Below are 18,066 nucleotides of genomic sequence, written 5' to 3'. Positions count from 1 at the left end.
GGCGCGCTTTGCTCATGGTCTCGCTTTGATTTTCGGAGCGTCTCCCTCCATGACAAACACCAGCTTCACACCCATCAGCGTGAGAGAAGACACACGGAAAAACAAATTCCTGCACACACACACACACACACACACACACACACACGCACACGTACACGTACACACAAACACACACGCACGTACATACACACACGTGCACACAGATGCACGCACACACGCACACACACACGCACACACACACACACACAGATACAGATACACACACACACACACATACAGATACACACATACAGATACACACACACACACACACACACACACAGATACACACATACACACACACACACACACACACACACACACACACACACACAGATACACACATACACATACACACACACACACACACACAGATACACACATACACACACACACACACAGATACACACACACACACACGCACGCACACACACACGCACACACACAAAAGAAAAACATCCAGACTAGTGGTGGACTGAAATCTGAATGGCTAAAGAGATGCTAAACATGACAGTTTCATTGCAGCAACTGAGATGCACACAGTAACGTCTAGGATAAGGGGCAACACTGTAAGCCGTTACTATGTTACTGCAGCACAATCTTAAACACATCAATCAAATATCTGAATGCTGTTAGACTCACCGGAGGTGCGGTTTGGTGACTTTTCCCATCATGCCCTGCACGTGTTGAGCCTCACACACCCACAGACTGAGATCCACAGCAAAGGTCTTCCCTGCCAGACTATAGAGCTGGACAGTCTTCCTGACCGTTCCAGTATGGACCAGAGCTCACAGACCCCATCACAGAACCAGTCTGACCAACACCAAAACACATATAACATGAACCCTCATAAACCTGCATCTGATGTTACTGTTGATACAGACCATATTAATGTTCCTGAAACACATTATTTAGGACAGTACTGACTAAAATTATTACTATTTAAAACATGGTTAAAATAATAAAGCCTGGTTGTAACATAGTACTATTTTAAGTATCATGTTAAAACCACAGTGTATATCAGAGTACCATGGTAACAGTGTTGGGTGTAATGCATTAATAAGTAATTAATTACTGCAATTAAATTACTTTTTATCATTGGAAAAATAAAGTAAGGGATTACTCTTAATATTCCAGTAATTTAATTACATTTACTTCTGAAGTAATTGCATTAAATACTGTATAGACTATAGAACAATTATATACATAAAACAATAGTGAATTAAAAATCGAAATTGTTTAATGTTAAAATATTGGTTTTCTAATTTAACGCTTCCTTTAAATTCTTTTGGCCAGTTCATGAATAATTAATTAAATTTATATGATTTATAATTAAAAGAACAGTTTCAAGTCTATCCTTGTATTTTAATTCTGGTCGAGGTTGATACGGGTTTTAGAAAGTAATTACTAATAAGTAATGCAATTACCTTTCAGACAGAGTAATTATTACAGTAATCTGATTACACTGTAGAAGGTGTAATTTAATTTTTTGACTAACTTACCCAGCTAGACTCCGAAGGCCGCCAGGCGTCGCCATTTAAAATGTCAGTCAGCCAGCCAATAATTTCAGTAAGCCAAATTGAGCCGCCATCTGATAAAGTTTGGTTGAGCCGGCTAGAATTATTTGCATCAAATAATAATTCTATCACATAGAGACATACATACACTAAATATATAAACAATACACGAGATCTATTTTCACACGGGATTCATAACAGCACAGTCTTGTTCTCGTTGCTACGATACACAGACTCATTAGTGACTTGACGACCAATTAAAATTGCTCGCTTTTCCGTACAGAAGAAGCTGATGCATGTTTTTCTCGCACTGAGGTGAAATGGCGCAAAGAAGCAAGCAAGGTAATTTTGATCTCACTTCTCACATACTTTCCTAATTCCTACTTACTTTTTTTTAAACTTAGGCCTACCCAGACTTTTGTTAAATCTTCAGGGCACGGTTGCACAAACACCTGAATCAAAGATTGATGTTATGAACCAAATATTCTGGAACGGAGAGATTTATAGCACTGAACGTGATATTACTGCAGTAACAAACCACCGTTTCCACATTGCTAATTCACTTGACGCATGCTTCAGTGTACATTGAAGTGAAATGTGCAAAACTTTGTCCAAAATAACACTGATAACAGTGTGTGTTTATATTAAGGCGAGACACGGCAGGCAAAAACATAGTTTTTTTTTACTGGTCAATTTTGAGATTTTTGGATATTTGTCTTTAATAACATGTCTTCTTTCAGACTTGTGGTGAAAAAAGTCCGAAATACACATTTAGGTCTTTATTTTACTACACTTCGCCTGTTTGCGCCTGTAGATTTCTCATAAAATTCAACAAAAGTTTGCATTCTTAATCAAGGTGTAATATGATAAGCTCCATCCATGATATTGCCAAGTTATTGTATACAACTTAGCCTACATACATTTAGCCTAAAAACAACACATTGTAGGCTATGTGAAAATGTTTAGTAGCATACAGACTACAAAATAAATATGTACATACGCTAGAAAGTAAAATCTGGTGTTTTCTTTATTACATTGTATTGCATTTTGTAGAAATATAGTGTGCTCATGCATTGCTTGGAAATATTGAGATCTAGTAAATCAGTATAACATAGACAGTGGTGGATCTAAGTACACATACCATGTACTTGAGTTAAAGTAAAGATACTCAAGGTAAAATATTACTTAAGTAAAAGTAGAAGTGCTGCCTTTAAAAATTCACTTGAGTAAAAGTACAAAAGTATTTGCCTTCAAATGTACTTAAGTATCCAAGTACTATGATTTTTTATGACCATAATGTCCTATTATAATTTATCACAAGACTCTTGCTTAACTCAGTCTACATGAAGACTAATGTCACTCTTGGCACACCAATCTATTAATAATATGACATTAATTAGTCAGATGTATATATATATATATTTGAATTGAATAAATTTTTTGTGTGTTTAATTTTGGAGGGAAGGGGACTGTTCCCATAAGGTATAGTACATTTACAGTATTTACTGTATATATTTTTCTCGAGCGTCTATGGTCATAATTATTAACATCCTAATGTTATGATACATTCACATAAACCTGCACAATGCCATTAAATATAAATATATATATATATATACACACACACACACGTGCACACACATACATAGAATATATATATACCAGAGATGGGACCAAGTCACACATGTGCAAGTCTCAAGTAAGTCTCAAGTCTTAACCTTCAAGTGTCAAGTAAGTCCCAAGTATTTTTTTCTTGGGCAAGTCAAGTCCAAGTCAAGTCACAGGCTATGTCAAGTCAAGTCACAGGCTATGTCAAGTCAAGTCACAGGCTATGTCAAGTCAAGTCACAGGCTATGTCAAGTCAAGTCCAAGTCAAGTCACCTTATTATTGTAATTTTACCTGCAGAATCTGATCATAATAAAGTGAAAAGACAAGATATAAGTAACTGTCAGTAAATTACAATACTCATGTTCAGTAAAATACATCATGGAATCAAACAAAATTGTAACTTCATAAAATTATTTATTTTTCACTTCTGCCAACAGTGTTTGAAATGTTTTAAATTTTCAACATTGAGTCCATAAAACATATAACAGCTTAACATCCAACAGACTCCTCTCTGAACACCTCCTCTCTCTCTCTCTCAAACACAGTTACATACATTAAACTTTGTTACATTTCTCCTCTCTCTCACACACACACTCTCTCACACTCTCTCTCTCTCTCACACACACTTTCTCTCTCTCTCACACACACTCTCTCTCCCACACCCTCTCTCACACACTCTCTCTCTCTCACACACACCCACTCACACACACTCTCTCTCCCACACCCACTCACTCACTCACTCTCGCGCTCACACACACACACACACACACTCACTCTCTCACACACTCTCTCTCCCACACACACACACACTCCCTCTCTCTCTCTCTCTCTCTCTCTCTCTCTCTCAAACACAGTTACATACATTAAACTTTGTTACATTTCTCCTCTCTCTCTCACACACACACTCTCTCTCTCACACTCTCTCTCTCTCTCACACACACTCTCTCTCCCACACCCTCTCTCACACACTCTCTCTCTCTCACACACACCCACTCACACACACTCTCTCTCCCACACCCACACTCACTCACTCACTCACTCTCGCGCTCACACACACACACACACACACTCACTCTCTCACACACTCTCTCTCCCACACACACACACACTCACTCTCGCGCTCTCACACTCCCACACACACACACTCAGAGTATATCCATAAGCCTATTTTTGCAATGTCTGTGAGTGGGAAACGTTGAGGTACCAGCGCGCGTGAACGTCATGGCAACGTACAAAACAAAGTACCTCGCGCGGAAAACACTTAAATGCGCGTAACTAACGTAAATCAAGCAGGCTAGTATGCAGCATAAGCCACGAAGTGTTGGCGAAATAAAAAATTAATGGACAGATTTTTTTTTCCAGAAAACTTCTTGCACAAAATAAATTCAAGCACTTTCAAGGACCTGTATATGTATGTTTATTTTCAAGAACTTTCCAGGGCCTTGAATTTTATTTTTCAGATTCACAAACTTTCAAGGATTTCAAGGACCCGTGGGAACCCTGCTATTATTACATTAGCTAACTACCAACTAACCAGATCAAATTAACAAATTGACAAGCACTTACTGGGCAGAATGGCTCTTCAAATGGCGGACGAAATTGAGGTTGTCGTCTGGCTGTCCGCGATCTTAACGTTGCATGTCTTGCAAAGCGCTGTTCGTCTTTTGCCATCTTGATAATCATTTTTGAAGCCGAAAACGATGACCCTCGGTAACGTTACCCTCCGGCTGACATGTTGATGTGTTATCTGATCTAAGTGGGCGTGGTGTGCGTAAGGTACGAGAGGGCATGGCTGATGATAGCCTATAGTGTCGTGATCCAGTCATGACAAAACTATTCTCAGCCTGCGCTCCAGCTGGATCAACTTTATTTTTTAAAATGATTTATATATTTTATATTCAAACTGAAAACATGATGTGATTAACACTCAAGTCATTCAAGTCTTCGTCTCGTCAAGTCAAGTCAAGTCCCCGAGTCTTTAACTTCCAAGTCCGAGTCAAGTCTCAAGTATTTTATTTTTGTCAAGTCAAGTCACAAGTCATAAAAATAGCGACTCGAGTCGACTCGAGTCCAAGTCACCAAGTCACAAGTCCCCATGTCTGATATATACACACACACACACACACGCATACACATATATATATACACACACACATGCTACAAGCACACATAGAATATATATATATATATATATATATATATATATATATATATATATATATATATATATATATATTCTATGTTATGGGAGCAGCCAATTTCCCTCCAAAATTAAACACAAAAACGTATTAATGCAGTGTTTCTGCTACTCCCCAGAAAAACAATGCTATTATAAGCAAGTCATTTTAGTGTCAACATAATAAGCAATGTACATTATGCGTCAATATTTACCGATAATTGCTGCAATAATAGCTGCTGCTCTCTGCCCCGCTTAAAATCATTGGCAACGCAATTTGTTTAGAACTATTGAGAGCTACACGAATCACGTGACCGCGCGGCGGCGAGATCACTGTCGCAACCGTCTATGTTCGCAAACTCTCATATTTAACGGCTCTGGGGTGCGTTTCCCGTACAACGACGTAACTTGCTGCTCCACTACCGTAGTACGATGCACTGTTGAAGAAATCAACTTGCTAGTCACGACTGTTTCCCGAAACCGTATTGTCGCAAATTGGTTGTTCAACCATGTTGGTTAATGATGTCACACATGTGGTGGATTAAAAACTTCTTTTAATGAATCTGTTCGAATTAATGATCGAATTAATGCTAGATGTTTTGCTATAAATTACGGACATGTCATCTGAGGACTCTCTAATATTTTTCTCAGTTATTTGCTTTATTTCCAGATTCAATCATAGGCTCGTTCTTACGCACTAGAGCACGTTCACACATGCGCACTCTTCAAAAACGGTGCTTTAAATCTATTGACAAACTAAAAGACATAAAGGACATTTGTGTGTCTTCTAAATAAAAGATACTGATTGTACTGAATATCATCTTGCTTATTTGGCTCAAGATAATAATGTATTAAGCACACATGTTATAATAACAAGAAACTCTGCTTCTAACCACAGGTCGAGAGCTGTCGTTCCAACCACACAACTCTGCGATGCTGTTTGCGAATGTTCGTTGGAACGATGGTTTCGGGAAACACCAACTCGTTGAACTATGATGATAACGACGGAACTTGCTACCATAGTTGGCTAACGATGCTTTTGGGAAACGCACCCCTGGTTCGCGCTTAGCAGATGCCGCCAAGGCAAGTTCAAAACAAAGCGCGCGCGCTGTACTGTGATTGGTGGCTCCATTGACCAGTTACATTTTTATCCACTCATAAATAAAAAGGAACGACTGATTTTGAAAATGTAGTAGAGTAAAAAGATATCTGACTTTGAAATGTAGTGGAGTTAAAGTAAAAGTCTCCCCAAATTTAAATACTTCAGTAAAGTACAGATACACAAAAAAGCTACTTAAGTACAGTAACGAATTACATTTACTTCATTACTGTCCACCACTGAACATAGACATCTGTAGACATGAAGTGGCAGCTTCAGCCATTTGCAGCTATGAAAAGTTTGGCGGCTGCAGCAGCCATTTAGGTTTTGGCTGAGCCGGCTAGCCAGCCAATAACTTCATCAGCCAGCCATTATTCTCAAAACAAATGGCTTCGGGCTCTATACCCAGCACTGGATAGTATTAGCATCTGATAACATAACTTTACAAAAAAGTACATTTAGTAAGTTTTATTCAGTTTACAGAGCGTTTAAACTCGTATTTTATTAATTGTTCCGTTTAACTAATGGAAAACTTCTGTCTTGTTTTCCAAATACAAAGCTCTTGCTTTCACATTGTTACAAAATATGATTTATTATGATTATGAATTACTTACATGCGTTATCACGTATTCTGAAGCGTAAATCCGTGATATTTGATATGTTTAATGTGATGACTTTGTTGTTGTGTGAAGTCAGTTTGAATGTTTAAACTCGCGCCTGACGGAGGTCTCGAGCATCTTCAGTCACATCATCGCCTCTAGCGGCCCGGAAGAGAAACGCATTGTTTATCTTCAAAATCGTTTACAAATATTTTAGCAAGAATCACAATTTTAATAATATAAGAGTCATATTTAATGAAAAATAAACCATGAATTGTATGTTTAAAACCAGATTTATAATCGTACAAATAATTATGACGATTAATGATTCGGGGCGTGGCGTCTGTAAATACCCGTATGTACGTGACGTGTCTCACTCTCTATCCCGGAATTCAGCGCTGATAGCTCGACCTGCGGATAAATCACAAACTCATAAATGTGAGTAATTCTGGTTTATTTTACCGATTACACTGCGACATTGTGCTTAATGCGAATGCATTAATGATAATACGCTTTAACATGCTGATTATTGCATCTGAAATGATCAATGCTTCGGATTAGCATTCTGGTCAACAAGATCCATTTATTCTGATCAAGGTGTTTATTGATGACAAAATGTGTCTACCCATACCAGAGTGTACCATAATATTACTATAAAGAACTATAATAGTAACACAATGCTTTTGGACACTTAACAAGATGGTAATAATATAGTATTCTTTGAAATATGCTACAATATTGTTTAAAGGAATCGTTCACCCAAACATGAAACTCACCCTCATGCTATTCGAGATGTGACTTTCCTTCTTCTGCAGAACACAAATTAAGATTTTTAGAAGAATATTTCAGCTCTGTAGGTCCATACAATGCAAGTGAATGGTGACCAGAACTTTGAAGCTCCAAAAGCACATAAATGCAGCATAAAGTAATCCATAAGACTCAGTGGTTTAATCCATGTCTTCAGAAGTGATATGATAGGTGTGGGTGAGAAACTGATCAATATTGAAGTCCTTTTGTACTATAAAATCTCATCCATGCCCACCAGGTGACGATATGCACGAAGAACGCAAATCGCCAAAAACAAAACTGGAAGAATGTGAAAGTGAAAGTGGAGATTTACAGTAATGAATTACTTGAATATTGAACCGTTTCTCACCCACACCTATCATATCACTCCTGAAGACATGGATTAAACCACTGGAGTCTTATGGACTACTTTTATGCTGCATTTATGTGCTTTTTGGAGCTTCAGAGTTCTAGTCACCATTCACTTGCATTGTATGGACCTACAGAGCTGAAATATTCTACTACAAATCTTCTTTTGTGTTCTGCAGAAGAAAGTCACACATCTGGGATGACATGAGGGTGAGTAAATGATGACAGAATTTACATTTTTGGTTGAACTGTTACTTTACCATAATATATGAATGTAGTAATCATTTAATACCATTGGATTATTCATGGGGTAAAAACATAGTAATATCATGGTTTTATGGATACTACATTATCCGAGTTATAATATGGTCTTTTTATGCATCCCACAATAACAGTATTTAAAGTATCATGGTAAATAAATGCATATTAAACACCACCATGATATTTATTAAAGTAACATGTTACTACTGTCAGATTACATCACTCTTTATTTTCTTGTGAGGGTAATCTCTGTTTCCTGGGTCCATAAATTCATGTTTTAACTTGATGCAATTCTTGCATTTTTAGCATAATGGTGACTGATGTGCAGCTGGCCATATTCGCCAACATGCTGGGGGTGTCGCTCTTCCTGCTGGTGGTTTTGTATCATTACGTGGCTGTTAACAACCCAAAGAAGCTGGAATGATTTCTGCCCTACGGAGAGATGACAGGTGCGCACATCGACAGCACATACACATGATGAATAGCTGATGATGTCTGATATATTAATAACAGATATTTTCGGGGGTCTGGGTATCTCAGCGAGTATTGCCGCTGACTATCACACCTGGAGTCGTGAGGTTGAATCAAGGGCGTGCTGAGTGACTCCAGTCAGGTCTCCTTAGCAACCAAATTGGCCCGGTTGCTAGGGAGGGTAGAGTCACATGGGGTAACCTCCTCGTGGTCACTATAATGTGGTTCTCGCTCTCTGTGGGGCGTGTGGTGAGTTGTCGCGTGGATGCCGCGGAGAATAGCGTGAAGTCTCCACGGTAACGCACTCAAGTCACATGATAAGATGCGAGATTGACGGTCTCAGACGCAGAAGCAACTGAGAGTCGTCCTCCGCCACCGGATTGAGTCACTATACCACCACGAGGACTTGGGAATTGGGCTCCAAATTGGGGAGAAAAATCAATCAATCAATCAATCAAATGGAAATAAACAATAACAGATATTTTCTCTTCTTTCAGGTTGTGTACAGGGACCAGAGAGTGAGGAAGAGACGATGATCCAGCCTGTAAATGTTCGCTTTGTATGAAATGATGTTAATAAACATGTAAACGCAGTGAGATGTTCTACATGCGTGCTTCTCTTTTAATAAGTTGCGTTGTAAATACTTCTCTCATATACACTTCCATTTATTGATTTTGAAATGTACAGAGTTTACAGACATACTGTGCATCAAAACTAGTTCAATCCAGCATTAACACATTGTCATGTGTCTCCACGAGTCACGCTGAATCTCATCATTTACAGTTTCTAATCCGACCACATTTAAGAAGCACCACAATATTATTTTACATAACAGATTACAGTAAGATCACAGCAGTCCCACCTCAACCCACATGGTTAAAGGGTTTATTTAAACAAATCCAGGGTTGAAAAAGTGTTTCTGGAGGTTCTGTAACGTTCCATATTTCCAGTGACCTCTACTGTTTTATGGGACAAGTTGAAGTCTAAGGAATATTCCAGGTTTAATCTCAATCGACAGCTTTTGTGACTGTGTTGATTAATAACACCAACAATATTTTCGACTGCTCGTCATTTTCTGTATAAAAGCACAAATGTGTGTTCCAGTGACACACTTCCAATACAAGTCACTGGGGTTTATTTCTAAATGGTTTAAAGTCAGAAATGTGACGCTTATAATTTAATAAAAGCACTTGCATAAATTCTCCTAATAAACTTGTGGATTATTTGAGCTGTAAACTTGCTTAAATCATAATTTTAAGGTTTACAGTGTCGCGTCGTCATGGCAACAGTTGTATAATTGTCTATATCTTCACACAGATGTGGTTATTAAGTGATTTAATGACAGTAAAATCATGTTAACACACATATTGTTTATGTCTTGTGTCTATACTTTTAATGTTGACAGATTAAACCCCATTGACTTGCATTGGAAGTGTCTCACTGGAACACACAATTGTGCTTTTTTTGCAGGGAACGAGTCGGAAAAAAAATTTGTGCTAATAATCAACATTATGACACTAATACTGTCGATTGAGATTAAACCCGAATATTCCTTTAAGAGATTACTTTTTTTTTCTCCCCAATTTGTAACGGCCAATTCCCAATGTGCTCCAAGTCCTCGTGGTGGCGTGAGCGACTGAATCTGGTGGCGGAGGATCTAATCTCAGTTGCTTCCGCGTCTGAGACCGTCAATCTGCGCATCTTATGTGACTTGTTGAGCGTGTTACCGTGGAGACGTAGCGTGTGGAGGCTTCACGCTATTCTCCGCGGCATCCACACACAACTCACCACGCCTCCACCGAGAGCGAGAACCACATTATAGCGACCACGAGGAGGTTACCCCATGTGACTCTACCCTCCCTAGCAACCGGGCCAATTTGGTTAGCCCATGTGACTCTACCCTCCCTAGCAACCGGCCAATTTGGTTACCCCATGTGACTCTACCCTCCCTAGCAACCGGCCAATTTGGTTACCCCATGTGACTCTACCCTCCCTAGCAACCGGGCCAATTTGGTTACCCCATGTGACTCTACCCTCCCTAGCAACCGGGCCAATTTGGTTACCCCATGTGACTCCACCCTCCCTAGCAACCGCCCAATTTGGTTATCCCATGTGACTCTACCCTCCCTAGCAACCAGCCAATTTGGTTACCCCATGTGACTCTACCCTCCCTAGCAACCGGGCCAATTTGGTTACCCCATGTGACTCTACCCTCCCTAGCAACCGGCCAATTTGGTTACCCCATGTGACTCTACCCTCCCTAGCAACCGGCCAATTTGGTTACCCCATGTGACTCTACCCTCCCTAGCAACCGGCCAATTTGGTTACCCCATGTGACTCTACCCTCCCTAGCAACCGGGCCAATTTGGTTACCCCATGTGACTCTAACCTCCCTAGCAACCAGGCCAATTTGGTTACCCCATGTGACTCCACCCTCCCTAGCAACCGGGCCAATTTGGTGACTCTACCCTCCCTAGCAACCGGGCCAATTTGGTTACCCCATGTGACTCTACCCTCCCTAGCAACCGGGCCAATTTGGTTACCCCATGTGACTCCACCCTCCCTAGCAACCGGGCCAATTTGGTTACCACATGTGACTCTACCCTCCCTAGCAACCGGGCCAATTTGGTTACCCCATGTGACTCTACCCTCCCTAGCAACCGGGCCAATTTGGTTACCCCATGTGACTCTACCCTCCCTAGCAACCGGGCCAATTTGGTTACCCCATGTGACTCTACCCTCCCTAGCAACCGGCCCAATTTGCCTCACTAATGGGATGACTCTTCAAGTACAGTTTAACATGAAGACCATATCTGTGTGTGTGTGTGTGTGTGTGTGTGTGGAGATGCTCAGGCCGATGCGAGTAGATTGAAAGTCACCCACACACTGAACGTCTCACGTCTGCAGTGATCTGTTGACACACACGGGTTCAGTGTTTAGAGTTACAGGTCAAAACACTCTTGTAGGTTTCATTTAGAAGCGAACACTTTCGACGTCTGCTTGTGTGTTACCTGTTTGCGTGTGTATCTGTGGCGGGTGTGTTATTGGTGGTGCCTCCTGAACTCTGGTTCCTCAGAAGAGCTTTAGTGGCCAGACGCAGAGAAGAACCATCGTTCCCAGTCACACCTAACACACCATAACACACATCTCTGAGTAACAGCGATGATATTACAAACATTTACAATTCCAATTGAGTTGGGAATAGAATGTATTAGAATGTAAACATGATCTTGTCTGACCTGCCAGGTGTTTTTTGATGCCAGGCTTGATCAGTTTCCACACTCTCAGGGTGTCGGAGCAGCCTGACAGAGGCGGGACAGCCGACTGATTGTCCTTCCACACCGGGATGCGACTGGCCCGCGGCTGCAGAGCGCACCTGACAAAAGCCAGATGAAACATATACAGTGGTTTCAGTTCACCCAAAAAATGACCGTCATTTAAAAACTCTTAATAGTGGATTTCACCTGCTGTATTCAACAGATGTCAAGACGTCCACAGACTCCTGCAGAGGTGCCTGGAAAAGTGCAAACAATCTTAAAATGCATAAAACCACCTTCCTGTATAATAACAACTAGTACATCTGTGCTAAAGCTCTACCTGTGCTGGAAACGCCTTCTTCTGCTGTGATGTAGGAGAGTGGGCGGGACCTGATCTGCCAGTCTTGATGCCCCACCCACCACGCACAGGGAAGTCTTTACTGAGGCACTCAGGGTTGCTGTTGCCTAGGTAACAAGAGAACCACAGTGAGCAAAGTGCACGCTGACTTAGAGCAGTAACTAATGACATTGTTAAGAAAGGTCAAAGGTCACAGAAGACTGAAAAGAGGAAAGATCGAGAACTGAATCTGCTCGAATTCTTCCATATATTAATAAATGATTATACTGTTTCCAAAATCATGAAAACAGTCTTTTGCATCGAGACATTATTTGATGACATTTAAGCACATTCCACAGGCTTCATTTACTTTATGCAAAATATTTTTTTTTTAGGTGAAATATGATCCGAACATGACCATGACAATTTTGTTGCATTCACCCATATGTGTGTTTTACAGGCTGTAATATCAGTGGGTATCTAATCGTGTGCTTTACTTTAGTTCCCAACCTGTGCTGGAAATAATCTGGGATCTCAAGCAGCACTATGTGCATTAAACACCTGCATCTATATAATTATTACCATTATATATTAACAACACACAACATTAGCAATACCACACTCTCACACACACACACACACACACTCTCTGTCACACACACACACTCACAAACATACACACTAACACTCAAACACACACTCATATACACACACACATAGTCACACACACACAGTCACACACACACTCACATACACACACACACATAGTCACACACACACAGTCACACATACGCACACACTCACATACACACACACACACAGTCACACACACTCACAAACATACAAACTCACACACTAACACACACACACACACATAGTCACACACACACTCACATCCTCACACATTCACATACACTCAAACACACACACATATAGTCACACACACACTCACATACACACACACAGTCACACATACGCACACACTCACATACACACAAACACACACAGTCACACACACTCACAAACATACAAACTCACACACTAACACACACACACACACACATAGTCACACACACACTCACATCCTCACACATTCACATACACTCAAACACACACACACATAGTCACAGACACACTCACATCCTCACACATTCACATACACTCAAACACACACACACATAGTCACACTCACATACACACACACAGTCACACACTCACTCACACGCACACTCACATACACACACTCACATACGCACATTCACATAGTCACACACACATACAAACAAACACACTCGCATACACACTCTCACATAGTCACACACACATACGCACACACTCACATACACGCACACACTCACATACACACAAACACACACATAGTCACACATACACACAGTCACACACACTCACATACACACACACTCACATAGTCACACACACATACGCACACACTCACATACACGCACACACTCACATACACACAAACACACACTCACATACACACAAACACACACATAGTCACACATACACACAGTCACACACACTCACATACACACACACTCACATAGTCACACACACATACGCACACACTCACATACACACAAACACACACTCACATACACACAAACACACACATAGTCACACATACACACACATAGTCACACACACTCACATACACACACTCACATGGTCATACACACTCACACACACACGCACACAGTGATGGGCCGTTCACTGTGACGCGGGCCCCGGTGCCGCTCTGCTGTCGCTGAGGTAGGCCTGGGGGGGGGTGGCATGTAGTTTGAAGAGCAGGGTGGGATGGGGCATGATCTGCAGAGAGGGCAGGATCTGAGCCAGACTGGGCAGCTGGAGGGTGTACAGACCTGCCATACTGATGGAGCAGGGGCCCGGGGACCCGCCCACACCACCTGAAGATGAGGAGGAAGATGGCGAGAGAGGGGGGCGTGCGGACCCCTGCTGGCGGAGGGCGTGCCGCTGATGCTGGTGATGCGGTCGTCTCTTCTCCTGAGCTTTACACTCTACAGCAGGACACATAACACACACGCACACTTCAACACACTAAACGTTACTTTGGGTTTTTAAATCACGTCTGATCTTTTTGTGCTGCTGTTTAATTGAAAAGGAGGGACGAGTATTGAACTATCTGTGGTAAACACTGATCTCACCTCTGACGGGCCCCGGGGTCCTGTGAGAGGGCCGGTGTGTGCTGGTGCCGTGAGCGCTGGCGGGGCCGGACGCAGCACTACCGAAGGTGAAGCTCGGCGAGTTCTTGAGCTGAGGAGACGTCTGCCGGTTTCCATTAACGTTAGCATTAGCGTTAATCCGCGCACGGTTGAGCGAGTTCTCTGAAGCCGAGCTGCTCAGACTTCTGACACAATCACAGGAAATATATATATATATACATAATAACAAACTTAAAATGTTGCAAGTGTTCGGAACGTGTGCTCTTACGGCGGTTTGGCGGGGCTGGTGGTCTTCCCGTTGCCGTTTCGCTGGTTGTTGACCGTCAGGCTCTTGCTGTTGCGTCACGTGTTTGAGGATGGACGCGCGCAGATTCACCAGACTGCTGTGTTCGGACAAAACCAGCCGCGGCCACGGGTTACACTGCGCCATATCCAGCGCTGCTATGGCAACAGCACGCCCCACCTGAAACACGCAACGTGCATGTGAAGCGTCAGTCTATCGCTCTATCTGTCGCTTAGCTTTGTCAGCTTTGGCATACGGTTTGACGTGTGTGAACGCACCTGTTCAAACACCTCAGGTGTGTATTTGGGTGGGAAGGCGGGCAGTGGAGGGGGTGTGGCTCGCCCGTTGTCATGACAGGCGGGTGGGATGGTGTTCACCGAGCGGCCTGTGTTATAATTGCACTCTAGTGTGTAACTAAATGTAAGAAACATGCACACATTCAAATACACATCATGTGGGTTTAACATACGATTGTATTCTTCTTATTATTGGTAGTTTGTTTTGTGTCGTGTCGATACCTGTGTAGGACGCCGATGCTTTTGTGAATGGCCACACGTCCGCTGCCCTCTTTCGACTGACCGTCACGTTTGTCCCGAGCATACATGTTCTTCTCGGAGAAATTACAGCCCAGGAAGTCAAAATGAGCACTGTTTAGCGAAATTAGCTTTGGATACAACATGTTCTCCACCTGAAAATACAAACCAGAAGAGAGGATAGGAAATTAACAGTCTATATGTCTATACACTTAGACTCACAATGAATACAGCCGATCTGACCAATTAAATAACCGCTGACAAATTAGAACGGTTCCATTTCCATAATTCGCAAATTGGCGATCGCAACAATCATATACAGAACCAGTAAAAATATCAAAACGATATAACAGCCATGTGTAATATCTCTTTGGAAAGGTCTTGATGAGTGGAATACAACGAGACAATTAGTTTCACTCCGAGACCAAACTACACCGAGTATTAGCGTGTGAAATCCACAAGTATAGTAAACAGATAAACAGAACACGCGTCACGTTTTGGTATATTTCTTCACGGAAAATAACGATGATAAAGACGATGGTATTTCACAACTTACACCAGATGTTTCTGAATCAAACAAGCCCACACTCAATGTAATATGATGTGTAGGTCCCAATAGTTTCCTCAAAGAGTGTCATGACAAGCTATGGTGGCTAATCGCTAATGGCGTCTCTATAGCGACAGTTTCCTTGGGAACGATTCACCGAAACATGGTTCTTCGCGTCACAGGTGTGTTAGATCATCCCGACTGGATGCCTAGAGAGTGTTAAAATTAATCTTTTAAAAAAATAAGATGATTAATTTTTTTATTGATAAGTTATTTTAAGTATTTTTATATTCTTTGCAATGTTTGGATTCGTAGTTTTCAATTATACCATTTTAATGTTCAATAAAACACCTGAATACTTCCTTTTTTGGATGCTTAAAATAAAGAAAGGCCACCTGCATTTTCCAAATGCTGTTCCTCACAGGATTTGTAGTCCAAACCCAATATTTTTGCGGTTATAACTGTACTATAACTGTAATAGCATATATAACTGTACTTTATTTTGTTATAAGAACCTCCCTATGATTCTGCAATCTAAATATGTTGTCCTAGATTAGCCAATAATTTATACATTTACTGAAATGTACACACTGTGCCACTCGGTTGACATGATTCACAAGTGGCAAAGAGACATACCAAGGTTGGAGTCGGCACACAAGTGTGGATTATCTTTTGAACTGTAGGTGGCGCTGTCTCTAAACTGCTCAGGTATGTTCAGGACATGATGCCAATGATGCATAGCAAATTTCTTATAAATCTGACAATGCGTTCAAAAGATATTTAACTTTTTGATAAAAAATCTATATGCCAGAGAGGCAGTATGGCTGATATGGTAAAGAATTATAAATGTCTGGGGGTCTGGGTATCTCAGTGAGTATTGACGCTGACTATCACACCTGGAGTTGTGAGGTTGAATCCAGGGCGTGCTGAGTGACTCCAGCCAGGTCTCCTTAGCAACCAAATTGGCCCGGTTGCTAGGGAGGGTCTGGGTATTTCAGTGAGTATTGACGCTGACTATCACCGCTGCAGTTCATGAGTTTTAATCCAGGGCGTGCTGACTGACTCCAGCCAGGTCTCCTTAGCAACCAAATTGGCCCAGTTGCTAGGGAGGGTAGAGTCACATGAGGTAACCACGAGGACCTACTAAGTAGTGGCAATTGGACGTCCCAAATTGGGAGAAAAATTTATGGAGAAAATTATAAAATAATATAAAAATAATTATATATGGCTGATATCCTTGAAATCCTCATGACCTAGGGAATCCATAGGCACCAAACACACAATTTTAGGATATACAGTTCAAAAGTTACGGGAAAAATAGCAATTGTTTACATTTCTTGACCCATAGGTGGCGCTGTCACCAAACTTTGCATGCACCCTCAAATCATAGTCCTGATGAAGCATACTAAATTTAGCTTCCGTACGACAAACCATTGGCAAGATATAGCCTCAAAGCTTTATGTCGACCTCGTTAAATTTGGGTTAACGTAACTTTTTAACAAAATCTAAAATCGGCGTAAAATCGGTTCTCCGATACGGCGTAGCTTGGTCCTCGGCCACTCCTCCACCCTCTAATGGACAACAGCCGCGCCTCCCCGGGCGGATCGGAATAAGTCCTCCGGCCCCTGGTGGACGGAACGCCGCGACGCGTTTTTGGTGGATGGTAGGGGTTCCCAATGCCAACGCACCTGTTGACTCTCGTCCGTCAGTTTGTTGCCGTACATGAAGCATCCTCTCTTGGAGGCGTGGCCATGCAGGTCTATGTAATAGGCCACTCCGCTCTCCTGTGGTGGGATCAACAAAGATGAGGCAGGGTTTAGCACAGGTGATGCTTCCCCTCTGCTCGCCGTTGATTCGTTCTCATCACAGGGACCCGTCTCCCTCTCGACTTCGCCCTTCCCCCAGCCCTCCTCCAGCTGCATGGGGATCTCTGATAGGTCGAGTCTCAGCCCCTCCCCTCGCTCTGCCTCATTACGCAG

General features: G+C 41.8%; 2 protein-coding genes and 1 long non-coding RNA gene across 3 annotated transcripts in view; 1 reads left to right on the top strand and 2 right to left on the bottom strand.

The window, feature by feature from the left end:
• Positions 1 to 7: 7 nt before the first annotated feature.
• On the bottom strand, positions 8 to 4,881 carry LOC127638979 (uncharacterized). The gene is made up of 3 exons (XR_007969913.1): positions 4,732 to 4,881; positions 682 to 852; positions 8 to 109 (listed from the first exon to the last, which is right to left on the bottom strand). It is a non-coding gene; the product is annotated as an uncharacterized LOC127638979 (long non-coding RNA).
• A 3,883-nt stretch (positions 4,882 to 8,764) lies between these two features.
• Positions 8,765 to 9,516, top strand: ost4 (oligosaccharyltransferase complex subunit 4 (non-catalytic)). Its single transcript, XM_052120761.1, has 2 exons — positions 8,765 to 8,904; positions 9,424 to 9,516. Exon 1 carries the CDS (start codon positions 8,766 to 8,768, stop codon positions 8,877 to 8,879), a length of 114 nt encoding a protein of 37 aa, XP_051976721.1. The 5' UTR covers position 8,765; the 3' UTR covers positions 8,880 to 8,904; positions 9,424 to 9,516.
• Positions 9,517 to 10,727: 1,211 nt separating this feature from the next.
• The window catches only part of LOC127638943 (cytosolic carboxypeptidase-like protein 5), an 18,806-nt gene continuing 11,467 nt past the window's right edge, over positions 10,728 to 18,066 (bottom strand). The window contains 12 exon segments of the mRNA XM_052120719.1: positions 10,728 to 11,837; positions 11,938 to 12,052; positions 12,166 to 12,302; positions 12,391 to 12,440; positions 12,524 to 12,648; positions 14,404 to 14,559; positions 14,707 to 14,909; positions 14,993 to 15,066; positions 15,068 to 15,187; positions 15,286 to 15,421; positions 15,526 to 15,695; positions 17,776 to 18,066. The exon segment at positions 17,776 to 18,066 is cut by the window's right edge and continues 211 nt beyond it. Coding sequence (XP_051976679.1) covers positions 11,822 to 11,837; positions 11,938 to 12,052; positions 12,166 to 12,302; positions 12,391 to 12,440; positions 12,524 to 12,648; positions 14,404 to 14,559; positions 14,707 to 14,909; positions 14,993 to 15,066; positions 15,068 to 15,187; positions 15,286 to 15,421; positions 15,526 to 15,695; positions 17,776 to 18,066 — 1,593 coding nt within the window. The 3' untranslated portion in view covers positions 10,728 to 11,821.

This window comes from Xyrauchen texanus, chromosome 47 (genome assembly GCF_025860055.1).
Source record: "Xyrauchen texanus isolate HMW12.3.18 chromosome 47, RBS_HiC_50CHRs, whole genome shotgun sequence".
NCBI lineage: Eukaryota > Metazoa > Chordata > Actinopteri > Cypriniformes > Catostomidae > Xyrauchen > Xyrauchen texanus.
The sequence above is the reverse complement of the archived record's forward strand: the minus strand, read 5'-3'. Positions and strand labels throughout refer to the sequence as shown.

Bases quoted from the DNA above. Each gene is read 5' to 3' on its own strand.
- ost4 (XM_052120761.1), top strand. From the start codon at position 8,766: ATGGTGACTGATGTGCAGCTGGCCATATTCGCCAACATGCTGGGGGTG.